Source organism: Phacochoerus africanus, chromosome 7 (assembly GCF_016906955.1).
Source record: "Phacochoerus africanus isolate WHEZ1 chromosome 7, ROS_Pafr_v1, whole genome shotgun sequence".
Taxonomy (NCBI): Eukaryota; Metazoa; Chordata; class Mammalia; order Artiodactyla; family Suidae; genus Phacochoerus; species Phacochoerus africanus.
In genome coordinates this window covers 6,046,087-6,068,055 of record NC_062550.1, presented here as the reverse complement: position 1 = coordinate 6,068,055, position 21,969 = coordinate 6,046,087, and the positions used below count along the sequence as shown (strand labels likewise).

Here is a 21,969-nt window from a genome sequence, read left to right as displayed (position 1 = left end):
TCCCGTGCCGCCCTGGAAGGTGCCATCCCATTCGCTGGGCTTGCCTGTGGTCTCCAAGACCCAGGGCGCTCACCTGGCTTCTCCAGCTGATTCTGGCTGGGCACCCTCCCCCCGCACTTGTCACCTCTACCCTGTGATAGTGCACGGGCCTCAGGTGTGTTCCCATCAGCCTCACACTACCTGGGAGGGAGCAGAGGGGCTGCGGCCTGTCCTCCAGTTACACCTGCTGGGCTGACAGCTCCCTGCCCTCCGCACAGCCAGCCCCCGGACGGCTCAGGTCTCCCCCTCCCGAGCCCTCCCCCCTCGCGGTCTCCCCAGGAAGGGTGGCCGAGAGCCCTTCTCCATCAGGATGCCTGGGGTGGGGGCGGGGGCGGGGGGGCGGCCCGGCAGGCCCCTCACGAGTACATCTTCATGACCTCGTGCGTGGAGGGGCAGTAGCGGGCCTGGAGCTGGGCCAGCAGGGCCTGGGACGTGACCTCGAGGCGTGTGCCCTGGCTCTTCTTGTTCCACACGTGGACGGCGTAGGTGGCATTGAGGAGCCGGGGCAGCGCCTCGGGGCTGATGTCCTCAAAGTACTTCTTCCAGTCCTGCCAGGGGATGGGGTAGAAGGCCTCGGAGGGCAGGGCGGTGACGCCGCGGCAGCTGTGGCTCTGGCGCAGGCTGCGGATGGAGCACCACTTTTTGAAGACCCGCGTGAGCAGCTGCGGGCCCTGGTGGCCCCAGATCCAGCCGTTGTAGTGGGCCACGAAGTCGCGCATGCACAGCGCCATGAACTCGTGGTGGCGCTCGAAGGCCAGGAAGGCGCCGTTGAGCACGTAGCGGGACTGGGTGCCCAGCGCGTTGGTCAGGTTCCGCAGGTTCTTGAGGACGATGAAGTCCGTGTCCAGGTAGATGCCCCCGAACTTCCACAGGAGCGCGATCCTGGAGGCGTCCGAGAGCACGGGCAGCAAGTAGGGCTCCCAGCGGCGCCGCGCGGCCGCGTACCAGGCCGCCAGGGGCGTGTCCCGGAACAGCTCCTCCAGGTCCAGCGGCAGCATCTGGACGTTGGGGAAGCAGCTCAGGAGCGAGAGGCCCAGGTGCCGGGGCAGGGAGGCGTTCCCGCCGGGCAGCCCCTTCATCAGCACGGCCACCCGGGCCTCGGGGTGGGCCCTGGCGGCCGACTCCACGGAGCACATGAACAGGAAGTTGGGGCTGGTGCGGTCAGACGTCTCCAGGAAGAAGATGCTGCCTGGACGTGGGGTGCCAGGGGGCGGCGGCGGGGGGACCAGGTGGGGGCAGGCGATGCTGGAGGGCAGGCTAAAGAATGGTCCTTGGCCCCGGGGCTCTCCCGCCATGTGCCAGTAGATCATGACGGAGATGAAAAACGTGAACTTGAAGCTGATGATGAACAGGGTGCAGACCCGCTGCCTCGCGGCACCTGGGAGCAGCCGCAGCAGGCATTCGGGGGGCCTGGACATCGTCTCCCCCAGTGACATCAGGAGCCTCCAGCAGGATCCGGCTGGTCTGGAAGAGATGGCACCATGTTCGGGGAGGCTGCTGGCACCCCCGACTCGGGAAAAACACTTCCCGCAAACCCCGGCCACGGCCAACGCCGGCTTAGAGCCCGCAGGCCTGCCAGCGGCTCAGAGCCCGTCTCCGCCCATCCTCGTCTGTCAAATGCCAGCAGTGGGCCAGGGACTGCGATCCGGGCAGGGTCCCTCTCACTCTGTGACACATCTGTGAGCTCCCCAAGGACGGGGCCAGTGCCATCTACGATATGTGGCCAACACAGGCCCAGGGCAGGGTCTGGCACGTGCAGTGGTTGTCAGAGACTGTGCCTTTGGCACATAGGCCTCGGCCTGGCAAGGCCTGTCCCGATCAAACTGCCAGGCTGCCTGGAAGACTGCAACTAGGATGTACCAGTGAGAGGCCTGCCAGTGGGAGGCCTGGGGCTCTGGGGGGCCTGGCATGCCATCGCTCAGGAGCAGGGCAGGTGGGCTCTAGGTATGTGGCCCATGTCCGGTCTCCTGGGCCCCTGGCCTCATGAGCCCCTGCCTGGAGCGGAAAGGGCCAGGGAGGTCTGTGACCTTGACCTGTACTGCTGCCCTTGGACCCTCACTCTTTGCTGATGCCCATGCTGCTGGGTGCCCCTGCAGCAGACTTACGAGGGGACCGTGTCTACACCTGCGATGCAGGGGACCCCAGGTCTGCCTAAACACCTGGAACGAGGGAGCTCATTCAGTGCATACCATCTACCATGTAGATGTCAGGAGACTGTCTCAGCTTTCCGCTCGCATTAACTCAGTAAATGCTTCCAGTCACCCCCATTGTACACGGTGAGGAAACCGAGGTACTGAGAAACCGGTAACTCATGCAGAGTCCTCTGGCCCACAAGGGCGGGGGCTTGAACCCAGGCCACCTGGCTCCCAAGTCTGTGCTCCCACCGCTGCAGCATCCTGCCTGGCAGAGAGAAGGCGCCAGTGTGCAAACAGGCCTGGTGCTTGGGGACTAGGTACACCCTGACCTGGGCAGTTCACTGTTAAGAGTCCCCCGCCACCATTTTCTGTCCTGCATCCACACCTGCTCTGGCCCTTGGTGACCCCGCAGGCAGCTGCTCAGGCTTCCACTTTAGAGGCCAGGAAGCTTGAGTGCACAGCAGTGGGGGACTGGGTGCAGCCTGGGGGCCATGGGGAGCTGGAGTCAACCCCTCCCCAGGACAGAAGGGTCTTGTGGCCTCAGGGTGGTGCCGGGAGCCTGTGACTTGCTCGGTTGGGCCCGTCCCTCCCCAAGACTGAAGCAGGGAACAGCAACCACATCACGGGCTGGAAACCGACCAGCCTGGGCGGCCCATGGCGGCGAGGTGGGACCCGGCAGCCTGGCAGGCCTCCTGGAGACACGCCCTGGCTCAGCAGCCAGCCTCCTCTGTCAGCACGAGCTCCGTCCTTCCACATGCTTCCCACGCCCGCAAATCCATCTGCAAAAGACCGTGAGAGACAGAGTGAGGCCGGTCCCCCAGCCATACGGGCCAGGCAGGCTGGGCCTGGGGCTCGTTTATTCACGGATTCCTCCACTTTCTCGACCCCTCTGGGTGGGCAGCCCTCTTGGGAGAAGAGAAGAAGTAGGCACAGCCCTGCCCTGGAGGATTGCTCAGCCTGAGCGGAAAGGGACAAGGACAGAAAACTGCTGAAATGGAGCAAAGGGGCCAGTGGAGCAGGAGAAGGTGGCTTCTTGGGGGAGGTGACACTCGATGACAAGGGCATTAGCCAGACGGACCTCCTTGAGCACCAGGGGGCCCACACACCTCTCTCCCCAGTGCCCGGCTCGGCGCCTGGAACACAGGAAACTGACTCACTGATTCTCTCAGCAGCCACAGGGTTAGTTATTTTTTGGCTGCACCCACGGCATCGGGGAGTTGCTCCTCTGCTCGGACCCTGGGTGATGTGGGAACCCCAGGTCCACTAGGTGCTCCACGGCCCCCCCAACACCCCAGCCTCACACCCACTTCTCTCCCTGGCACGGCTTCCAGCCTCCTTGCTCTCTCAATCCCATCCCCTGATGCTGCTGCCTCAGGGCCTCCGCACCTGCTGTTCCCTCTGCTCTCGTTCCCTCCTGCAGGTGTCTGCTCGGCTCACGCCCCCCACCTCCCTCTCATCTTCCTGGAGTTCCTGCTGTGGCACAGTGGGTTAAGAACCTGACTGAAACCTTAGAAATCTATACATAGAACTACCATAAGACCCAGCAGTCCCACTCTTGGGAATATATCCGGACAAAACTTTTCTTAAAAAAGACACACACACCTGCATGTTCATTGCAGCACTATTCACAATAGCCAGGACATGGAAACAACCCAGACGTCCATTGACAGACAATTGGATTAGGAAGATGTGGTATATATACACAATGGAATACTACTCAGTCATAAAAAAGAACCACATAATGCCATTTGCAGCAACATGGATGGAACGAGAGACTCTCATACTGAGTGAAGTAAGTCAGAAAGAGAAAGACAAAGACCATATGATATCACTTATAACTGGAATCTAATATCCAGCACAAATGAACGTTTCCACAGAAAAGAAAATCATGGACTTGGAGAAGAGACCTGTGGCTGCCCCAGGGGGAGAGGGAGGGAGTGGGAGGGATCGGGAGCTTGGGGTTACCGGATGCAAGCTATTGCTCTTGGAATGGATTTACAATGAGATCCTGCTGTGTAGCATTGAGAACCATGTCTAGATACTTACATGGCAACCCGACAACGGGAGGAAAAATGATGTATACATGTGTGTGTAACTTGGTCCCCATGCTGTACAGTGGGAAAAAAAAAAAAAGAACCTGACTGAAGCGGCTCTGGTTGCTGGGGAGGCTTGAGTTCGATCCCCAGCACAGTGGGTTAAAGGATTCCGTGTTGCTGCAGCTGTGGTTTGGATTCAATCCCTGACCCAGGAACTTCCACATGTTGTGGGTGTGGATAAACAAAATCATCTTCCTATGGGGCCCTCCCCAGCCCCCCTAAAATCCCAAGCCCCCCAACACTTCAGAGCCCCCTTCTTTAGTTCCTTCTCCCTAATCCTTGCTCGAACACACTGTGTGTTTTGTGTTTGTTTGTTCTGGCTGTTTGGAACATAACCCGAGGAGGACGGGTGTGTTTGCTGTGTTTTGTTTAGCATCTAGAATAGGGCCTGGCTCTTGGTCTGCAGTAAATGAATGAGTCCGCGTGGGGTGGCGAGATAAGTCAAGTGTGAAGGAGGAGTTCCCGTCATGGCACAGGAGGAACGAATCCGACTAGGAACCATGAGGTTGTAGGTTCGACCCCTGGCCTCCCTCAGTGGGCTAAGGATCCAGTGGTGCCATGAGCTGTGGCGTAGGTCGCCGACGAGGCTCAGATCCTGTGTTGCTGTGGCTGTGGTGTAGGCCGGCAGTTACAGCTTCAATTCAAGCCCTGCCCTGGGAACTTCCATATGCCGTGGGTGCGGCCCTAAAAAGACAAAAAGAAAAAAAACCAAGGAGCAAATCAATGAGTGGGCAGGGCAACGAGTGATCGGTGAATAAATGAACGAAAAAGTGAATGCGTTAGCAGATCAATGAGCAATGAAATGAGCCGGTGAGCATGTGTGTGAGGAAACTGGGGGTCAGAGGGAGGCTGGGCTGCCTGGCACCCCCAGGCCGGAGCCAAGATATAAGCCAAGAACCTTGTGTCCTCCTGGCCCGGGTTTTCCCCTGCAGGGAAGAGGCTATTTCGGTGCTGAGTATTTTTAATCCACTGTGAACCACACTTATCAGAGCACAGACAGGCACATGGGGTGAGGCCCTGGCTGCCTGGGGGCCTGCAGTGCTGGGGTGTCCTGGCTCTCCCATGGTGTGGGTGGGGTCAGAGCCTGGAGAGGAGGCAGAGGTGTCGCCTGAGCCCTGGCCGGCCAGAACCGAGATGCGAGCAGCACCGTATTTGGTGCCAGAGCACAAGCCCGGGAATAGAAACTGTGTATGTGACCTCAGGCCCAAAGCATCCTCACGGTCCCCTCCATGGGCCTCACAGCCGCAGCCCAAGTGCTGGCCTTCGTCAGTCGAGCCTGGCAAGGGACTGTCACATCCTCCTGTCTCCCTGCCGACCCCTCCAGCCACGCGGGGGAGATAGCCCCAGTTAGCCCTTAGCTGAGGTCACATCCCTGCTCTAAGTCCTTCTATGGCTCCCGGTCATCAAGACTCCCCCTGATGCCCCCCAGGCAGGCAGGAAGGCTGAGAAGTGCACGGCGGGTAGAGACAGGGCTAAAGGTCTGGACTCCTTCTCGGGAGTATCGGCACCAGGTGCGGGGGCTCAGATGCTTAGAAAAGGCTCCCCCACGTGGCACACATCACCCTCCATGGCCTGCGCCCACCTCGGCCCCCACAGTAGGGGCACTCCTTCGCCCACCCTCTCTGGGCTCCTGTCCAGCCCACGGCAGGAGAAAAGGATTATAAGCCACACGTAACTGTGGTCCCCACGGGAGATGGGGTGGCCGTCTGCTGGATTTGCTCACCCAGCATCTATTCCCACTTCTGGTGACAGCACCCCAACTTCCCTTGGGAAACCACCCCTGCGCTGCAGACTCCGCTCCTCAGCTCTGGGGGCGAGGGCGTGACTGAGCAGGGCTGGCTGTGGACGGCATCACATGCCCCTGGCCCCACGCTCCATGCTCCACGCTCAGAGCTGAGAAGGTGCGTGGATTCTAGAGCCTGCTCGCCAGGAGAGGACAGGCACAGAACCAGGTTCGCGACCGGGGACCCAGGTGGGGAGACAGTGGGTGACAGAGGAGATGGGAGAGTCTTCTGCATTGTTCTCCCTGAAGGAGAAGCATCTGAGGGGGCAGGAGGCCCTGGCCGGTCTCTAGCTGGGGCCAGTGTGACATCTCCCCCGCTCTTTTTTTTTTTTTTTTTTTGCTGGGTAATCTGCAGTATTTATTGAGCACATATTGTATGCCAGCCATGACCTAAACACCTTAAATGCATTAACTCATTTGATCCTCACTATAATTCTGTAGGACAGATACTATTATTATTATTATTGCTGTTGTTACTATTTTTGCCTTTTCTAGGGCCGCTTCCACAGCATATGGAGGTTCCCAGGCCAGGGGTTGAATTGGAGCTGTAGCCGCTGGCCTACACCACAGCCAGAGCAACTCAGGGTCCAAGCTGCGTTTTTGACCTACACCACAGCTCACGGCAACACTGGATCCTTAACCCACTGAGCAAGGCCAGGGATCGAACCTGCATCCTCATGGATCCTACTCGGGTGTGTTACTATTGAGCCAGGATGGGGACTCCAGATACACAATATCTACTCAAGAAGTAAGAGTGACAGTTATTCAAAGGCAGTGATCCTTGTAAAAGTGGCTGTTTTCAGAGTAGCGCTTACAAAATGTTCCTCCTTCAAAGCTTGTAAAGTTTTCCAAAGCCAGAGATCAAGCAGGCAGGGCCTTGCTCTTCCGGGGAAAATACAAACAGAAAAAATGAGAAAAGAGGAGAACTCTTTTTCCAATAGGAATAAGGCAGCTCCTTAGTTCTGAATCTTCCCTCTTCTGATGTCAGAGCAATCGGGGAAAGGAAAAATAAACTACAAAAAACTACAGGAGTTCCCGTCGTGGCACAGTGGTTAACGAATCCGACTAGGAACCATGAGGTTGCGGGTTCCATCCCTGGCCTTGCTCAGTGGGTTAAGGATCCAGCGTTGCCGTGAGCTGTGGTGTAGGTTGCAGACGCGGCTCGGATCCCGCGTTGCTGTGGCTCTGGCGTAGACCTGTGGCTACAGCTCCGATTCGACCCCTAGCCTGGGAACCTCCATATGCCGCGGGAGCGGCCCAAGAAATCGCAACAACAACAACAACAACAAAAGACAAAAGACAAAAAACAAACAAACAAACAAAAAAAAACTACAGCCTTAGGGAAACCAGGAACAGGAAAACCCCACCAACTCCAAGCCTCATGTGAGTGCGGCACTAAGCACCAGGGGCCAGCAGATATGGCAGGGAGCCGGGGAAGAGCAGACAGAGGGTCAGGGTGCAGAAGTCACCATTTCTCTTTTTTTGGCTGCACCCACGGCAGGTGGAAGTTCCCAGGCCAGGGATCGAATCTGAGCTGCAGCTTTAATGTACACCGAGGCTGAGGCAATATCAGATCCTTTACCCCCTGCATGAGGCCGGGGATCGAACCTGGGCCACCACAGAGACAACGCTCGATCTCTAACCCGCTGCACTACAGTGGAAATTCCTAGTCAGATTTTAAAATCTTTTTTTTTTTTTCTTTTTAGGGCCGCACCCACGACATATGGAAGTTCCCAGGCTAGGGGTCCAATCAGAGCCGCAGCCACCAGCCTACACCACAGCTACAGCAACACCCGATCCAAGCTGCACCTGCAACCTACACCACGGCTCACGGCAACGCCGGATCCTTAACCTGCCGAGCGAGGCCAGGGATCGACTACGCATCCTCATGGTTCCTAGTTGGATTCGTTAACCACGGAGCCACAACAAGAACTCTGAGACAGCACTTCTTAGAAGAGTGCTTCACTCTTGTCTCCAGAATTTTCTCCCACGCTGTGGCTGTCTCTTCAGGTTTTCATGTCCTTGCATGAGTAGACAGTGGCAAGTGTCACCAACACCCCCTGACTGAGAAGTTTCCAGAGGCACTGGGATGGAAACGGTGCATGTTTCAATAGCCTGGTACAGTATCAGCTGAAATGGCGTGGTGAGGAGCAAAAGGGGAGGATGAAGGAGAAACAAGTTCAATTTACTGTTGTTCACAAAAGAGAAACAATAGCTACTGTCTAAAGAAGGAACTAAGAGTATCACATAAACGCCTCAATGTAAATGCAGCCACAAGAACAGAAACACAGGCTTTCCTAACTATCAGAAAGGCTAGTTTCCCCCCAACACACAAAGAACACAGGAGTTCTTGCCGTGGTGCAGTGAGTTAAGATTCCCAACTGTAGCCGCTTGGATTGCTCCAGAGAGGCACGGGTTCAATCCCCAGCCTGGTGCAGTGGAGGAAAGGCTCTGGCGTTGCTGCAGCTGCACTGTAGGTTTGCAGCTGGGACTTGGATTCAACCCCTGGCCCAGGAACTTACAAAGGCTGCACGTGTGGCCATGAAATGAAAAAATAGCAAAGAAAACAGACCACACAGTGAAAGACTAAAAAAGACAGCCCTTCGACACGCTTACAGAGACATATATACATACATAGACCCGCGAAAGGACGGAAAAGATCACAGATCTTTATTGATATCTTTTATATCAATGCATATCCATAGATTTAACTGATCTTTCCAAAGAAAAAGCTTTTTAGTTTAGATCTCGAACAAAACCTAACTCTAGCCTGTATTCAAGAGACAGGACCAAAAAGTGACTTACAAAGGTTGAAAGTAAAAGAGTGAGCAGAAGTTTAAAAATAATCACAAAAAGGAGTTCCCGTCGTGGCGCAGTGGTTAACGAATCCAACTAGGAACCATGAGGTTGCGGGTGTGATCCCTGCCCTTGCTCAGTGGGTTAAGGATCTGGCGTTGCCATGAGCTGTGGTGTAGGTTGCAGACACAGCCCGGATCCTGTGTTGCTGTGGCTCTGGCGTAGGCCGGCGGCTACAGCTCCGATTAGACCCCTAGCCTGGGAACCTCCATATGCCGTGGGAGCGGCCCTAGAAAAGGCAAAAAGACCCCCCCCCCCCAAAAAAAAAATCACAAATAAAAACAAAGCCGGGGCCATAATCTTAGTATCAGACAAAGGGAACAGAGCCAAACATCACTTAATGGGCCAAAGAAGGGCTATTTGTAATGCAAAATGGCATAATTCACAATGCACCAAAAACACTGTGGCAATTTGCAGGAAGTAATTAGGACAAATAGATTATTATTTTTGGGGGCCACACCCATGGCATATGGAAGTTCAGATTGAATCTGATGCAGCCATGACCTACGCTACAGCTGAGGCAATGCTGGATCTTTAACCCACTGCACCAGGCCGTTGGGGACTAAACCCACATCTCAGCAGTGACCTGAGCCACTGCAGATACAATGCTGTGGGTCCTTAACCTGCCATGCCACAGCAGGAACTCCTAGGATAAATAACAGATTTTAATTCACTTCTCTCAGCCCAAGAAATAAGTAGATCCAACAAATCAGAATTCAGAAGATCTAAATAATTAGAAGGTACTATGTTACATCAAACTCTCTACTAATAATGGAGTGGATGGAACTCCTTTCTTTTCAAGAGCTGATGGAACATTTACGAAAATTGAAAACCTTGGGAGTTCCCACTGTGGCACAGTGGGTTAATGATCTGGCTTGTCTCTGTGGCGTATGGGTTCAATCCCTGGCCTAGAGCCCTGGGTTAAGGACCCAGCATTGCCACAGCTGTGGTGTACATCACAGCTCCAGCTCAGATTTGATCCCTGGTCTGGGAACTTCCATATGCTGCAGGGCAGCCAAAAAAAGAAAAGAAAAGAAAAGAAAACCTCAGAGTTCCCTGGTGGGTCAGTGGGTTTAGGATCGGTGTTGTCACTGCTGTGGTTTGGCTTGCTGCTGTTGCTAGGGTTCAGTCTCTGGCGTGGGAACTTCTGCATGCCATGGATGCGGCCAAAAAAAGTAAAAAAATTAAAAATTGAAAACTTCAACAACATCCAAAACTATGAAAAAATATTCACAGACATCTTACAATCACAAGGCAGTATGACTAGAAATTAATTTAAAAGTCAGGAAATTAGGAGTTCCCGTCATGGCGCAGTGGTTAACGAATCCGACTAGGAACCATGAGGTTGCGGGTTCGATCCCTGGCCTTGCTCAGTGGGTTAATGATCCGGCGTTGCCGTCAGCTGTGGTGTAGGTTGCAGACACGGCTCATATCCCACGCTGCTGTGGCTCTGGCGTAGACCTGTGGCTACAGCTCCAATTCGACCCCTAGCCTGGGAACCTCCATATGCCACGGGAGCGGCCCAAGAAGTGGCAAAAAGACAAAAGACAAAAAACAAACAAAAAAACCTGTCTCTTAGACAACTCTCAAGTCACGAGGGAAAATACAAACTGAATTTGTAGGATTTCTAGAAAACAACCATAAATCAAAATACCACGAATCTACTATTGGCTACAGCTGCAGAAATAATCAGAAAACTATGTGTAGCCTCCAATACATGTGGCAAAGAAAACAGGGCAGATAAAAATAAAGAAAGAGAGCACCAGGCTAAAAATGTCAGTGAAAAAACCACAAAATAAACAGAAAGATGAAGGAAAGAAAGATTGGAGCAGAAAAAAGTTGGAAACAGGTAAGCAGTAGAACTAAGAAATAAGGCCAACAGCTGGTTCTTTGGAAAAAAATTCAATGAAACAGATAAATCACCATTAACCTAATTAAGAAAAAAAAAAAGGGGGGGGGGATGGGGAGAAAACATCCAGTGCAAACTAAGAAACGCCAAATGGGAAAGCAACCAAAGAAGCAGAGGAAAACTTTTTTTTTTTAATCATAAGATAGCACTTTGCAAATAAAATTTAAAACCTAAAAAAAAAAAAATAATTTCTAGACAAATGTAATAGATGAAGACTGTTCCGGGAACAGATAGTCTAGACAGGCCAACTTTCACATAGGAAACAAAATTATAAAAGATTGTTAAGAAACAAAAGCGCCAGGGCAAGACATTTTTTAGAGGGAAATTTTGCAAACTTATATAACAGAGTATCCCAATACTGTTTAATGTGTTCAACAGCAAAATATAAGAAGGGAAACTTCAAACAATGTACCATATAACATGGACACCAAAACCTGACAAATAGTGTGCAGAATATACCCTACTGACCAATATCCTTTACGAGTATTATTGTAAAAATCTTAAATAAAACAAGCAAAGAGAATTTGGCAGCATTAAAAGAATGAAATGTCAAAACCAAGTGGGGTTTATTCCTGGAAGGCAAGGATGGTTCAATATTAAGATCTTATTAATATAATTCATCACATTCATAGATCTAAGGGGGAAAATCATACCATCATCCCCAGAACTGATGAAACATTTTGATAAAATTTCCAACACTCTTTCTGCATAAATTAGGAATCGATGGATACGTCCTTAACAAAATTATATACATCAACATCGAAGCCAGGAGTCAGCTTCACACTCTTACTTCATATTTCACACATGAGGGAAGTCCTGCTGAGGACAGGAGAAGGACAAAGGTGCCTGGGACCACCATGGGCACTGGAGGTATCCATCAAAGCAATGTGACCACAGAAAGAAATCAGAGGTAACAAACTAGGTAGAAGAGTGGAAATGAACCCAACTAGTGTCCATGAGGATGCGGGTTCCATCCCTGGCCCCACTCAGTGGGTTAAAGGATCTGACATTGCCATGAGTTGTGGTGTAGGTCACCGATGTGGCTTGGATCGGGTACTGCTGTGGCTGTGGTGTAGGCCAGCAGCTGTAGCTCCAATTCGACCCCTAGCCTGGGAATTTCCATATGCTGCAGGTGCGGCCCTAAAAAGAAGAAGAAGAAAAAAAACTGAATCGAAAAAGTTAAAACTACTGCTATTTTCATATGATATTACTGCATACCTGGAAAAGTCAAGAGAAACTACTGAAAAACTACTACTGGAGTTTCCTGGTAGCTCAGTGGTTTAAGGTTCTGGCAGTGTCACTGCTGTGGATCGGGTTTGATCCCTGGTCCTGGAACTTCCACATACCACGTGTGGCCAAAAAAAGGAAAAACTACTACTATTGAAAGCATATTGTAAGGTAGTAGGAGGCACACACACACACACACACACCAACAACAAGCAGTTAGAAGCAGAAGATATAATGAAAAACCACCACCACGATACTTAGGGTTAAACTTCACAAAAGATGCTCAAAATTTTTGGGAGCCAAAGTTCAAAGCCACTGAAAACACAAAATAAACCTGAACATGGGGAAAGCTACACTGTTTTGGGATTTTCTCTAAGCCAATTTATAAATTCCAAGTGATTCTGGAATTCAACAAATTGATTCTAAAATTCATCTAGAAAAATAAACAGGCAAGAACCTACAGGGAAACTTGGAGAAGGAGGAACATATGAGGAAGACCTGGCCTTTTAGATATCAAAACATTTTATAAAGTACCAACAATTAAAACAACCTAGTCTTAGCATATGAACAGAGAGGGCAATGAAACAAAAGAAATCACAGGAATAATATGGTACTTGCATATCCAATAAAGGCCACATCTTCAATCAGTAAAGCAAAAATGGGTCTTTTTGCCATTTCTTGGGCCGCTCCCGCGGCATATGGAGGTTCCCAGGCTAGGGGTCAAATTGGAGATATAGCCTCGGGTCTACACCACAGCCACAGCCACGCCAGATCCGAGCCACGTCTGCAACCTACACCACAGCTCACGGCAACGCCGGATCCTTAACCCACTGAGCAAGGCCAGGGATCGAACCTGCAACCTCATGGTTCCTAGTCAGATTCGTTAACCACTGAGCCATGACAGGAACTCCAAAAATGGGTCTTTTAATACAGGTGTTGAACACGTAGCCACTAGGGAAAAAGAACAGCTGAGTTCATATCTCAGAATGTGCCCCAGGATAAATGCCAAAGGCCAAAAAATATACATTTGGAACAAAACGTGAGTGAATTCCTTTATAACCTTAGAGTTGGGAAGGTTCTCTCTTTTTTTTTTGGGCCGCACCCACGGCATATGGAGGTTCCCAGCCACAGCAATGCAGGATCCGAGCGGCGTCTGCGACCTACATCAGAGCTCATGGCAGGGCCAGATCTTTAATCCACTGAGCGAGGCCAGGGATCGAACTCGAAACCTCATGGTTCCTAGTCGGATTCACTTCTGCTGCACCACAACGGGAACTCTGGGAAGGTTCTCTTATGTGTGAAATCCAGAAGTCATTAAAACCAAGAAAAGGATGAATAAACTTGACTCCTTGAAAAAACAAACTTCACATCTTCCCCCACATTCGAAGAAACTCGAAATACAAGTGACAACCTGGAGTAACTTTTGTGCCTCGCAGCTTCTGGAAGCCTAATTTTTCTTCCTTATAAAGAGATCTCACAAATCAAGGGAAAAAAAAAAAAGCCAACAATCCAAAAGAAAATGGGCCAAGGATTGTTCACACACATGCAACAACAACAACAAAAAAATGCTGCTGAAACAAGTAAGCAAGATGGAGGAGCTTTTTGGAAGTAAGAGAAAAGCAAAGCCAAATCACTCAGCTAACATCTCTCACCTGTTAGATCCGCTAGCCTCCAAAACTCTTGACAACACCTTCTCCTGGCAAGGCGGGGAGGAAATGGGCATCCCACCCCGCTGGTAGGCGTGCCAAACGGTCCTGCTCCGAGGGGCAGAGGGCAAGTGAACAATGTTTATCGAAATCACACACACAGCCCACTGTGCCAAGCAGTCCCCATCTGTGAATTTATGCTACAGATAAGTGACATGTGGTCACAGGTTCGTTTGCAGTTACAAATGTTTAGAAAGGTCTTTCTGGAAGGGACCGATTAAATAGACAGTGATGCTGGCCAATGCCAAGGAAAACAATGGCAGCTCCCAGAGGGCAGGGACTGAGGCTGCTTTTACCCATTGTCTCCTCCCACGCACATGGCCAGAGGCCAGCGCAGCCCTTTGCACATAATAGGTGCTCAGCACATCTGTTCTGGAAGAATGCCTGTTCTGGAAGAGTGTGTGAATGATCCCTCAAGGACTCAGAAAGCCAGGATCACATGGGGTGACCAAGCTGGGGGGAGCCCCTGCACACTGTAAACCCAGAGTGGATGCAGATTACAATTGTTGGAAGTATAAGCCGCAAGTCCTGCCTCACCCACTGAGGGTACACGCAAGGGCACAGGCCCTTACTCCTTTATACTTGGGTATTCACCTGTCCAGGAGAGGAAAGGTGAGCTTTCCGATGCTGCACAGCTAGTGGGAGGCTGGATGTGCCCCCACGGATGTCTGCTCCAAGTCTCAGACCCTCCTTCCTTCCCCAAACCCCCTTCACCCCCACCCCGTGGCAATCCAGCTCTCTAGTGGCACCCAGGCTTCCCAGGAGCAGGGTGAAGTCACCGTTCCTGAGCTCTCTGCTCAGTTGCCAGGAACATCAGTCGCCAGGACTCTGGACACCCTCACATGTGCTCGCAGGGAAACTGGACTGGGAGGACTGGCCTTTCTGAAAAGCTGACATTTGAGCAGAGACTAGAAGGAAGTCAGGGGACAAGCCGTAGGGCTAATATCTGGGGGAAGGGTGTCCAGGGAGGAAAATCAGTGCATGCAAAGGCCCTGAGGCCTGTGTGCCCAAGGTGTTGTGGGAACAGCAGAGCAAGCAAGGTGGGAGGCTGGGGTACCAGGAGAGGGAGTCAGGGAGAAGAGGGGATGCTGGGCCGTGGGGGGCACAGGGGGCCACTGGGAGGATCTGATCGCTGATTGGAAGCGGGTGTCATTGGGAGATTTTGACAAGGAAAGGGCTACAGCGTGACTAACGTCTTAAAGAAATCTTTGCAATCTGGCTGCTTTTTGAGACTAAATCCCAGGGAACGTGTGGCAACAAGAAAGCAGTTGAGGGGCTGCTGGGATGATCGGGGCGAGGAGGGTGCAGGACAGGGAGGTGGGGGGAGAGCCTCTCTCTGAACAGATGCCACACCTCTCCCTTCTCGTCAGCACCACAGCCCAGCCCAGCCTCCCCCCATATCCCCTGCACCCCCAGCTTCTGGCCTCAGCCCCAAGAGGGGCCCTCAACCCTACAGCGCCGAGGCGTTGCGGGCACTGCCCCCTCCGTCCTCCCCCGCCCCAGGCCCGCGACATCCAGACCAGCCAAGCGGCCCCACTGCTCCAAGCCTCAGGCTCTGGGAGTCCCAGGTTCCTTTTTCCTCTTTCCCAAAAGGTCCCTGCACACTCCCCGCCCAGAGCTTCCTAAACAGAAGAGGCAGGAAGTTTACCACTTGTCAGGAACACACTGCATGTCACGCACCCCCGACTGAGCACCCTTGTCTCTACCTTTCTGTGTCTCCACGGCCACCGGGGCGCCGCTGTGACAAAGGAGAAGCCAGGGTGCAGAGGAAAGGTGGGAGGTGGGACTGACCCCTCCCCAGGTCTCAGACCCTCCTCGGCCTCTCCCGACCTGGAGACTAGAGCAGCCACCTCCAGGATGCTGGCCCCGCTCCCACTGTGGCCGCGGGCTGGGGATCCAGCGCCACACACACTGACACACAGTAGGAGCTCGTGGCTCCCATCCAACGGAGCGCCTGCGCAGGGAGCTTCCCGCACAGCCTTGATCTTCACAGCCCTGGGGCAGGTGGGGGTGGGGGTGGGGGGTCCTACTGGGAATGACCAGAGTGAGTCGGGCCTCGGAGTGAGCTGGGATCAGAGGAGAGCAGGCGCTGAGGCAGACGCTGCCCACCCTGCCTGAGACGGTGAATGATAGTAAATTAGGGACAGCCTGGCACGCAGCGGGACACCACCAGGCTGTGATGACGACAGACCATCCTTAGCAAATGAGGGGAGAAACTTGCAAGGAAACCACTTCCTCTGGGAATTCCAAGTTTCAGTTGCACCCCCCTTTTCCCCAAATGTCCCCTCCCCTTCCCCTACCTGGTGGCCTCCTAACTGTTTGCCAAGAATCCCCCAAAATGCTGTCATGGTTTTCTTCACACTTTTCAGTTTTGCCTGCGTGTTTCCACAATCCATGTACAAGGACACTTAGCCAACAGGCACACGGCTGGTGGGGCTGCCTGGCTGACGGGAGGGACTGTGTGTGTGTGTGTGTGTGTGTGTGTGTGTGTGTGTGTGTGTGTGTGCGTGCATGTACACTTGGGGTGGGAGGGGATATCTAGTCACCACTGCAGTGATACCTCCTCCTTTGCTTTTTATTTTTTTACTTTTTTAGGGCCGCACCTGCAGCATATGGAGGCTCCTAGGCTAGAGGTCAAATGGGAGCTGTAGCTGCCGGCCTACACCACGGCCACAGCGACACGGATCCGAGCTGCATCTGTGACCTACACCACAGCTCACGGCAATGTGGGATCCTTAACCCACCGAGCGGGGCCAGGGATCGAACCCACAACCTCATGATACTAGCTGGGTTCATTACCGCTGTGCCACAACAGGAACTCCCTGCTCTTTTTCTTGAAGGCAGTGTGGAGCCACTGAAGACGTGAGGCCAGGGCACATGACGTGTAGTGTTCTGATGTATTCTTTCCAGTCCTTTTCTGACGCCTCCAGTCACATGGAGCAGTGTTTACACAGAGCCGTGGGCAAAAGGCGATCCTATTACACACACGGTTCTCTGCCCTGTTTTACTTTTCACTTAGAAATACTGGGGGCCTCTGTCTTCTAAAACTACATGGCGGTGGCAGTTGCACAGTCAGACCCATTTCCTAAAACTCACGGCGTGCCCCAATGTGTAAATTATATCTGCACAAAACTGTTTGGAAATACATGCTCTGCCCTTCATACTAGATCAACAAACACACCTCCACGCCCTAACTTTGCAGGGCTACCCTTTGTCTCATCATCTGGCGGCACCATCCTGCATTTCGCCTCCTTCCAATTTTGACTGCTGGAAACGTGGCTTCTGTCTTTCTTGCTTTTATAGACAGTTCCGTGGTGAGCGTCTTAACGCTGACATCTTTCAACACATCCTAAATTCCTTCTACTGGGCTGGCTCCAGGAAATGAGCCGCTTGGGTCAAAGGAAATGTAATTCAAGGTTTTCGATGCCGATCACTCACTCGTCTCCAGCAGGCTTTTAAAAAGTTCAAGTTCTCTCTAGCATCAGGGCGTGACTTCCCATCCTTGCATCACAGGAAGGGGTGGGCGTGGTTGAGTTCACATTTATTAAAAGCTCCCTGTCAGGCATGCAGTTATGTGGTTTAATAATAACGATAGTGTTGGGAGTTCCTTTGTAGTCTAGTGGGTTAAGGATCCCATGTTGTTGCTGCTGTGGCCTCGGGTTTGATCCCTGGCCCGGGAACGTCCGAATGCCACAGGTGCAACCCCACCTCCGCCCCCACCCCAAAACAAGAGGGTATAGTTTTCTGAGGGCTGGCTACGCACAGCCGTTGGTCAAAGTGGTTTTCGTGAGTAACTCACTCAATGCTCGCAGGCCCTCTTGTTATCAACTACAGTTTAAGAGCCGAGGAAATCGGAGTTCCCATCAGGGTGCAGTGGAAACGAATCTGACCAGGAACCAGGAGGTTGCGGGTTCCATCCCTAGCCTTGCTCAGTGGGTTAAGGATCCTGCGTTGCTGTGGCTCTGGCGTAGGCCGGCAGCTGTAGCTCCGATTCGAGCTCTGGCCTGGGAACCTCCATATGCCACGGGTGTGGCCCTAAAAAGCAAAAAAAAAAAAAAAAAAAAAAAAAAAAAGCTGAGGAAATCGAGGCACAGCTGGGTTCAAGCACCTTCTGCCAGGTGAAAGGTGAAAGGGTCTGCCTGGAGCCCTGTGCCAAGTTCACCTGGGATTGCACGGCAGCCAGGGGCTCAGATCTCACGTGGGTCAAGAGGAGGCACTGGACCCTGAGTCTCAGTTTTCTCATCTGTGAAATGGAACCAACAGCACAGGATGGCTGAGAGGGTTGAAGAGATCAGGGCAGCAAAGTGTCTGGCACCCAGTGGGGCTCAACTGCTGGAAGCCCGTCACCAACTCAGAGGACTGCCTTGCAGAGCAGTGGGAGGAAGCAAAGGAAGGTGACAGGCGGCTTCAGGCTGGAGGGGAAGGGGACGGGGAGGGGGCTCTGGGACAATGTCTGTACCTGGGACCCTGGCTTATGCTCTTTCAAATCAAGCCTGTCACAGAACGTGAGGCCCACTTTTCCCATTTCCCTCTCGTGCGTGTGTGCCCAGAAGCTCAGACTTTGCACGGGGGTGACATCCGGGAGGCTGTGCGCTCCTGCTGGAGGTGGCTCCTGCTGGGTGAGGGTGAGGGCACTGGCCAGGGAGGGGAGGGGCTCTCCTAGTCCCATGTTCCACTCCAAGGTGATGGACGCTCCTGGACTCACGGGGGCCCTTCCAGAGGGAAGACAAATGGAGGCAGAGGAAAGAAAAGGGCACTCACTTACCCAGTGCCAGACGGAGCAAGGTGGGTACCACTTCCCCATATCTAGAGAGATGGAGGCTCCGAGAGGAGAGAGAGGGAATCTCAAGGGCGTGTGGCTAGAGCCTTCTCTGAACCCATTCCCGTCTTTCTTCAGCTGAAGGACGCTAAGCAAGCACCTCCCCTCCCTCTGGAGTCTGTCAGTGCGGGGTGGTAACACCTGCTCCCTCCCAGGAAAGCAGGACTCAAGGGGATGAGGCTGGCAAACAGCACAGGGAGCTGGGAACCTCGGCCAGGAACCCTCTCTCCACTGGTGCTCCTCTACCTCCCTCTCTAGGAAGATCAAAGCCGATTCCTAAGGTCCCTTCCCAGCCCTTTCATCCTTCCAGTCACCAGCTCAGAAGGTCCCTCGGGGTCAGTTCCAGACCCCTCCCACCTCCTGCAACCTCGGGGACCTCATTCTATCCACTCTCCTCTCCTTCTCTAGGGGCTGCAGCCACTCCCTCTTCTGGCTCCTTCCCATCAGCGTTTAACTGCAGCTAAATCTCCCTTATCGACAAGCTCACGCACAAAATAAAATAAAAATCCAAAACGGGCCCCTCAAATACACACCCAGCATCGGCAGCAAAAATCAAACCCCGATGATAAGCTGGGACAAAGATCTTGGCCACAGAGAGACAAGCGGCAAATATCTCAACGATGAGTTCAAATGAATGATTAGGAAACACACAGAGATGTTAGACCTTCATCCTCTGACCCAGTAATTTCATTTCCAGGAAATAACAAGAAATGCACACTCACAGCCTGAGGAAGAACGCAATGGTATAGTCCCTCTGGAGGGCCAGCTGGCTCTAGGTGTAGCCACTCTAGAGGTTCACATGCATCAAGTACCAGGTAATTCATTACCTTTCCAGAAAAAAACTGGCACTGTGTAAATTCATCGATAAACTCAATGCAACATTATCTGAAAGAGCCAAATATTAAAAACGACTCTAAACGTCAAATGAGATCCATTAACGAGTATGACGAAACAATAGGTAAGCACTGAAAAATATTTACAATCGTCATCTCCAAGGGATGCGACTGCAGAAATTTTTCATCCTACTTCTTTCAGTTCATTCATTCAAGCAAAATGTAGTCAAGGCCTGAGCACTGGGCTTCAGACGAGATTCTGCCCTCCAGGAGCTTCCAGTCGGGGTGAGACAATGGAATGCAGGTTAATCAACAGGAGTTGAGGGCACACCTAAGAGGTACCCGGCTCGCTCGCTCGGCTCGCTCGCTCGCTCGGAGGAGGTGCATTCCAGACAGCACAGCCCAGCACAGCTTGGGTGGCCAGGTCGAAGGCCACACCCTCTACCCACCAGGAGGTGCGGTGGCGGCGGGGGGGGGGGGGGGGGGGGGGGGGGGGGGGAAGGGGGGGGCCTGTTTTCACACCTTCTCATCCACTCCTTCTTCCTTTCTTGTTGCAAATGTCCCTGGCAGCCACCTTGTCTCACTTGGCCCTGATCCCAACTCAGACCCTTGGGGAACCGGCCCCCTGGAGCCCTTGGAGATCTGGCCCTCCGTGGCCACGTGGGTTGGGGAGCTGCTGGCTGGGACTCATCTGGTGATGCGGTGGGTCCCAATTTCCTGATGTTTCAAGGAAGTCACCTCGAAAGATTCTGCCAAGCCTGCACACACTGTGGACCTGGGACCCTTGCACGCGTCCAGAGGAAGTCCACTAGCCTGGGCAGCCACCTGGCTTCGGATGAGTATTTTAAAGAATTTCCACTTCGGAGTTTGTCCTCTTATTAAGTGGCCCTAGCAGATAAGCGGGGACAGGCACCAGAAGCACCAGAAACACATTTGGGAGGAAAATGAACAACTGAGAGGATTCCGTCTCTGACTCTCATTTTCTTTTCTTTATTTGGGCCTGATGCGGAGACTCCCCTAGGGGCTCTGGCTGTGGGAATGTGGGGGGCAGGCGTGAGCATGGAGGGGATAGTGCGGCCAGCCTGGGCCCTGCCTTGTCACCCTGGGCCGGGTGGCTCCCCCTTCTCTGGGAGGAGGTAACAGTGGGGGAGTCCTTGGGCAGCCCGGGGAGGGGGTGCCAGAGTGAGTGCACATCCCATGCTCCTGGGTGTTTGATAAAGGAGGGCCTAGCGGCCTTCCAGAGACCCCAGGGGCCTTCACAGAGCAATCACTCCATATCTGGGGGAGACAGAAAGGGTGTCCTCCTGAGAGGTGGGTGGGCAGGGGAAGTGGCTTTGAACCCTCTCAGAGGTAAAGGGTGGGCAGAGTCCGGCAAGGAGGTAGGACTTTCCACTCGCAGGTGTCAGATGCGGAAACTGAGGCCAGGGTCTCCCCTAGGACGAAAGGGAGTGGACCCTCAGACTGGACCTCCCAGCCAGAACTTCTCCCAAGCACACTGCAGCCCCCAGTCGGACCCAACCTTCCCAACCTGGAGAAGAGGGAGGGAGAAAAGCACTCCGGAAAGAGGGGGGCTGCGGACCCGGACCTCCGAGAGGGAGCGCTCAGGCCCGACCTTCCCACTCCCGAGCTCTGACCCAGGCCATCCCTCCACGTGGAGGGCCCTCCCTTCCTCTCGGCCGTCCACAGCCTCAGCATCCCTAAGGGCCCAGAGGGACGCCTCCCGCCCCGGCAGCCACGATCCCGCCGGCCGCTCCCTACTCCTCTCCCCAGCCGCACGCGCACCGGGGCCCGGGGCGAGCACAGCCGGCAGCGAGGCCTCCCGAAGCGATTCCGCGCCCCCCAGACAGAGTGACGCGGACCCGGCTTCCCACCCGCAAGGGCCCCTCTCTCCCACCACGGGGCCCGGCCCTGCAGGGGCTGCCCCGAGGGCTCCCGGGCGGGGCGCGCCCTCCCCGCGCCGGCCGGGCTCCGGGTCCAGCCCCCGCGCTCAACTTCGGGCGCAGTCGGGGTGGAGGCGGCGGCCGGGGGACCAGCGCGCCCAGTCGGTGCGCACACCAGCGTCCCTCCGAAACAGGTGGCCCGGGCAGGCGGGGGCCCAGCCCTCCCCGCCCCTCCGCAGCCTCTGCTTCTTCCCCTTCCCCTTCCCTCTCGCAGCGCTCCTCCCCTCCGGGGCCCGGGGCGTCCCCAGGTCCATGTTCCAGAGCCCGTCCAGCTGGACCCTGCGCGCGGCCCCTCGTACCTCTGCTTCCCGCGGCTCCGGGAGGCGGACCACGCGGGCCCTCTGGCGGGCCGGGCGGCGAGGCAGCTGGAAGGGCAGCGCTGGGAGTCCGGCGGGCGGGAGCCCCGCCCCCTGGCCCGGGGCGTGGTCAGCGCCTCCCCGCCCCGCCCGCCCCGCCCCTGAGGGGGGTCTCCGCTCCCCAAGCCCGCGCGTCCGCCCGGCTCCCGGCTGCACCATCACCTGCCTGCGGGCCGACAGGTAGGGTGCGCTCTCCGTGCGCCCCTGCCGTTTACTCTGTGGGGTTTTTATCCCATTTCCCCCATTTAACAGATGAGAAAAACGAGGCTC

The 21,969-nt window shown here is 54.0% G+C and overlaps 1 protein-coding gene across 1 annotated transcript; it reads right to left on the bottom strand.

The window, feature by feature from the left end:
- Positions 1-286: 286 nt before the first annotated feature.
- A4GALT (alpha 1,4-galactosyltransferase (P blood group)) lies at positions 287-21,763 on the bottom strand. Its single transcript, XM_047786069.1, has 3 exons — positions 21,643-21,763; positions 2,814-2,953; positions 287-1,503 (listed from the first exon to the last, which is right to left on the bottom strand). Exon 3 carries the CDS (start codon positions 1,473-1,475, stop codon positions 396-398), a length of 1,080 nt encoding a protein of 359 aa, XP_047642025.1. The 5' UTR covers positions 1,476-1,503; positions 2,814-2,953; positions 21,643-21,763; the 3' UTR covers positions 287-395.
- Positions 21,764-21,969: the final 206 nt, after the last annotated feature.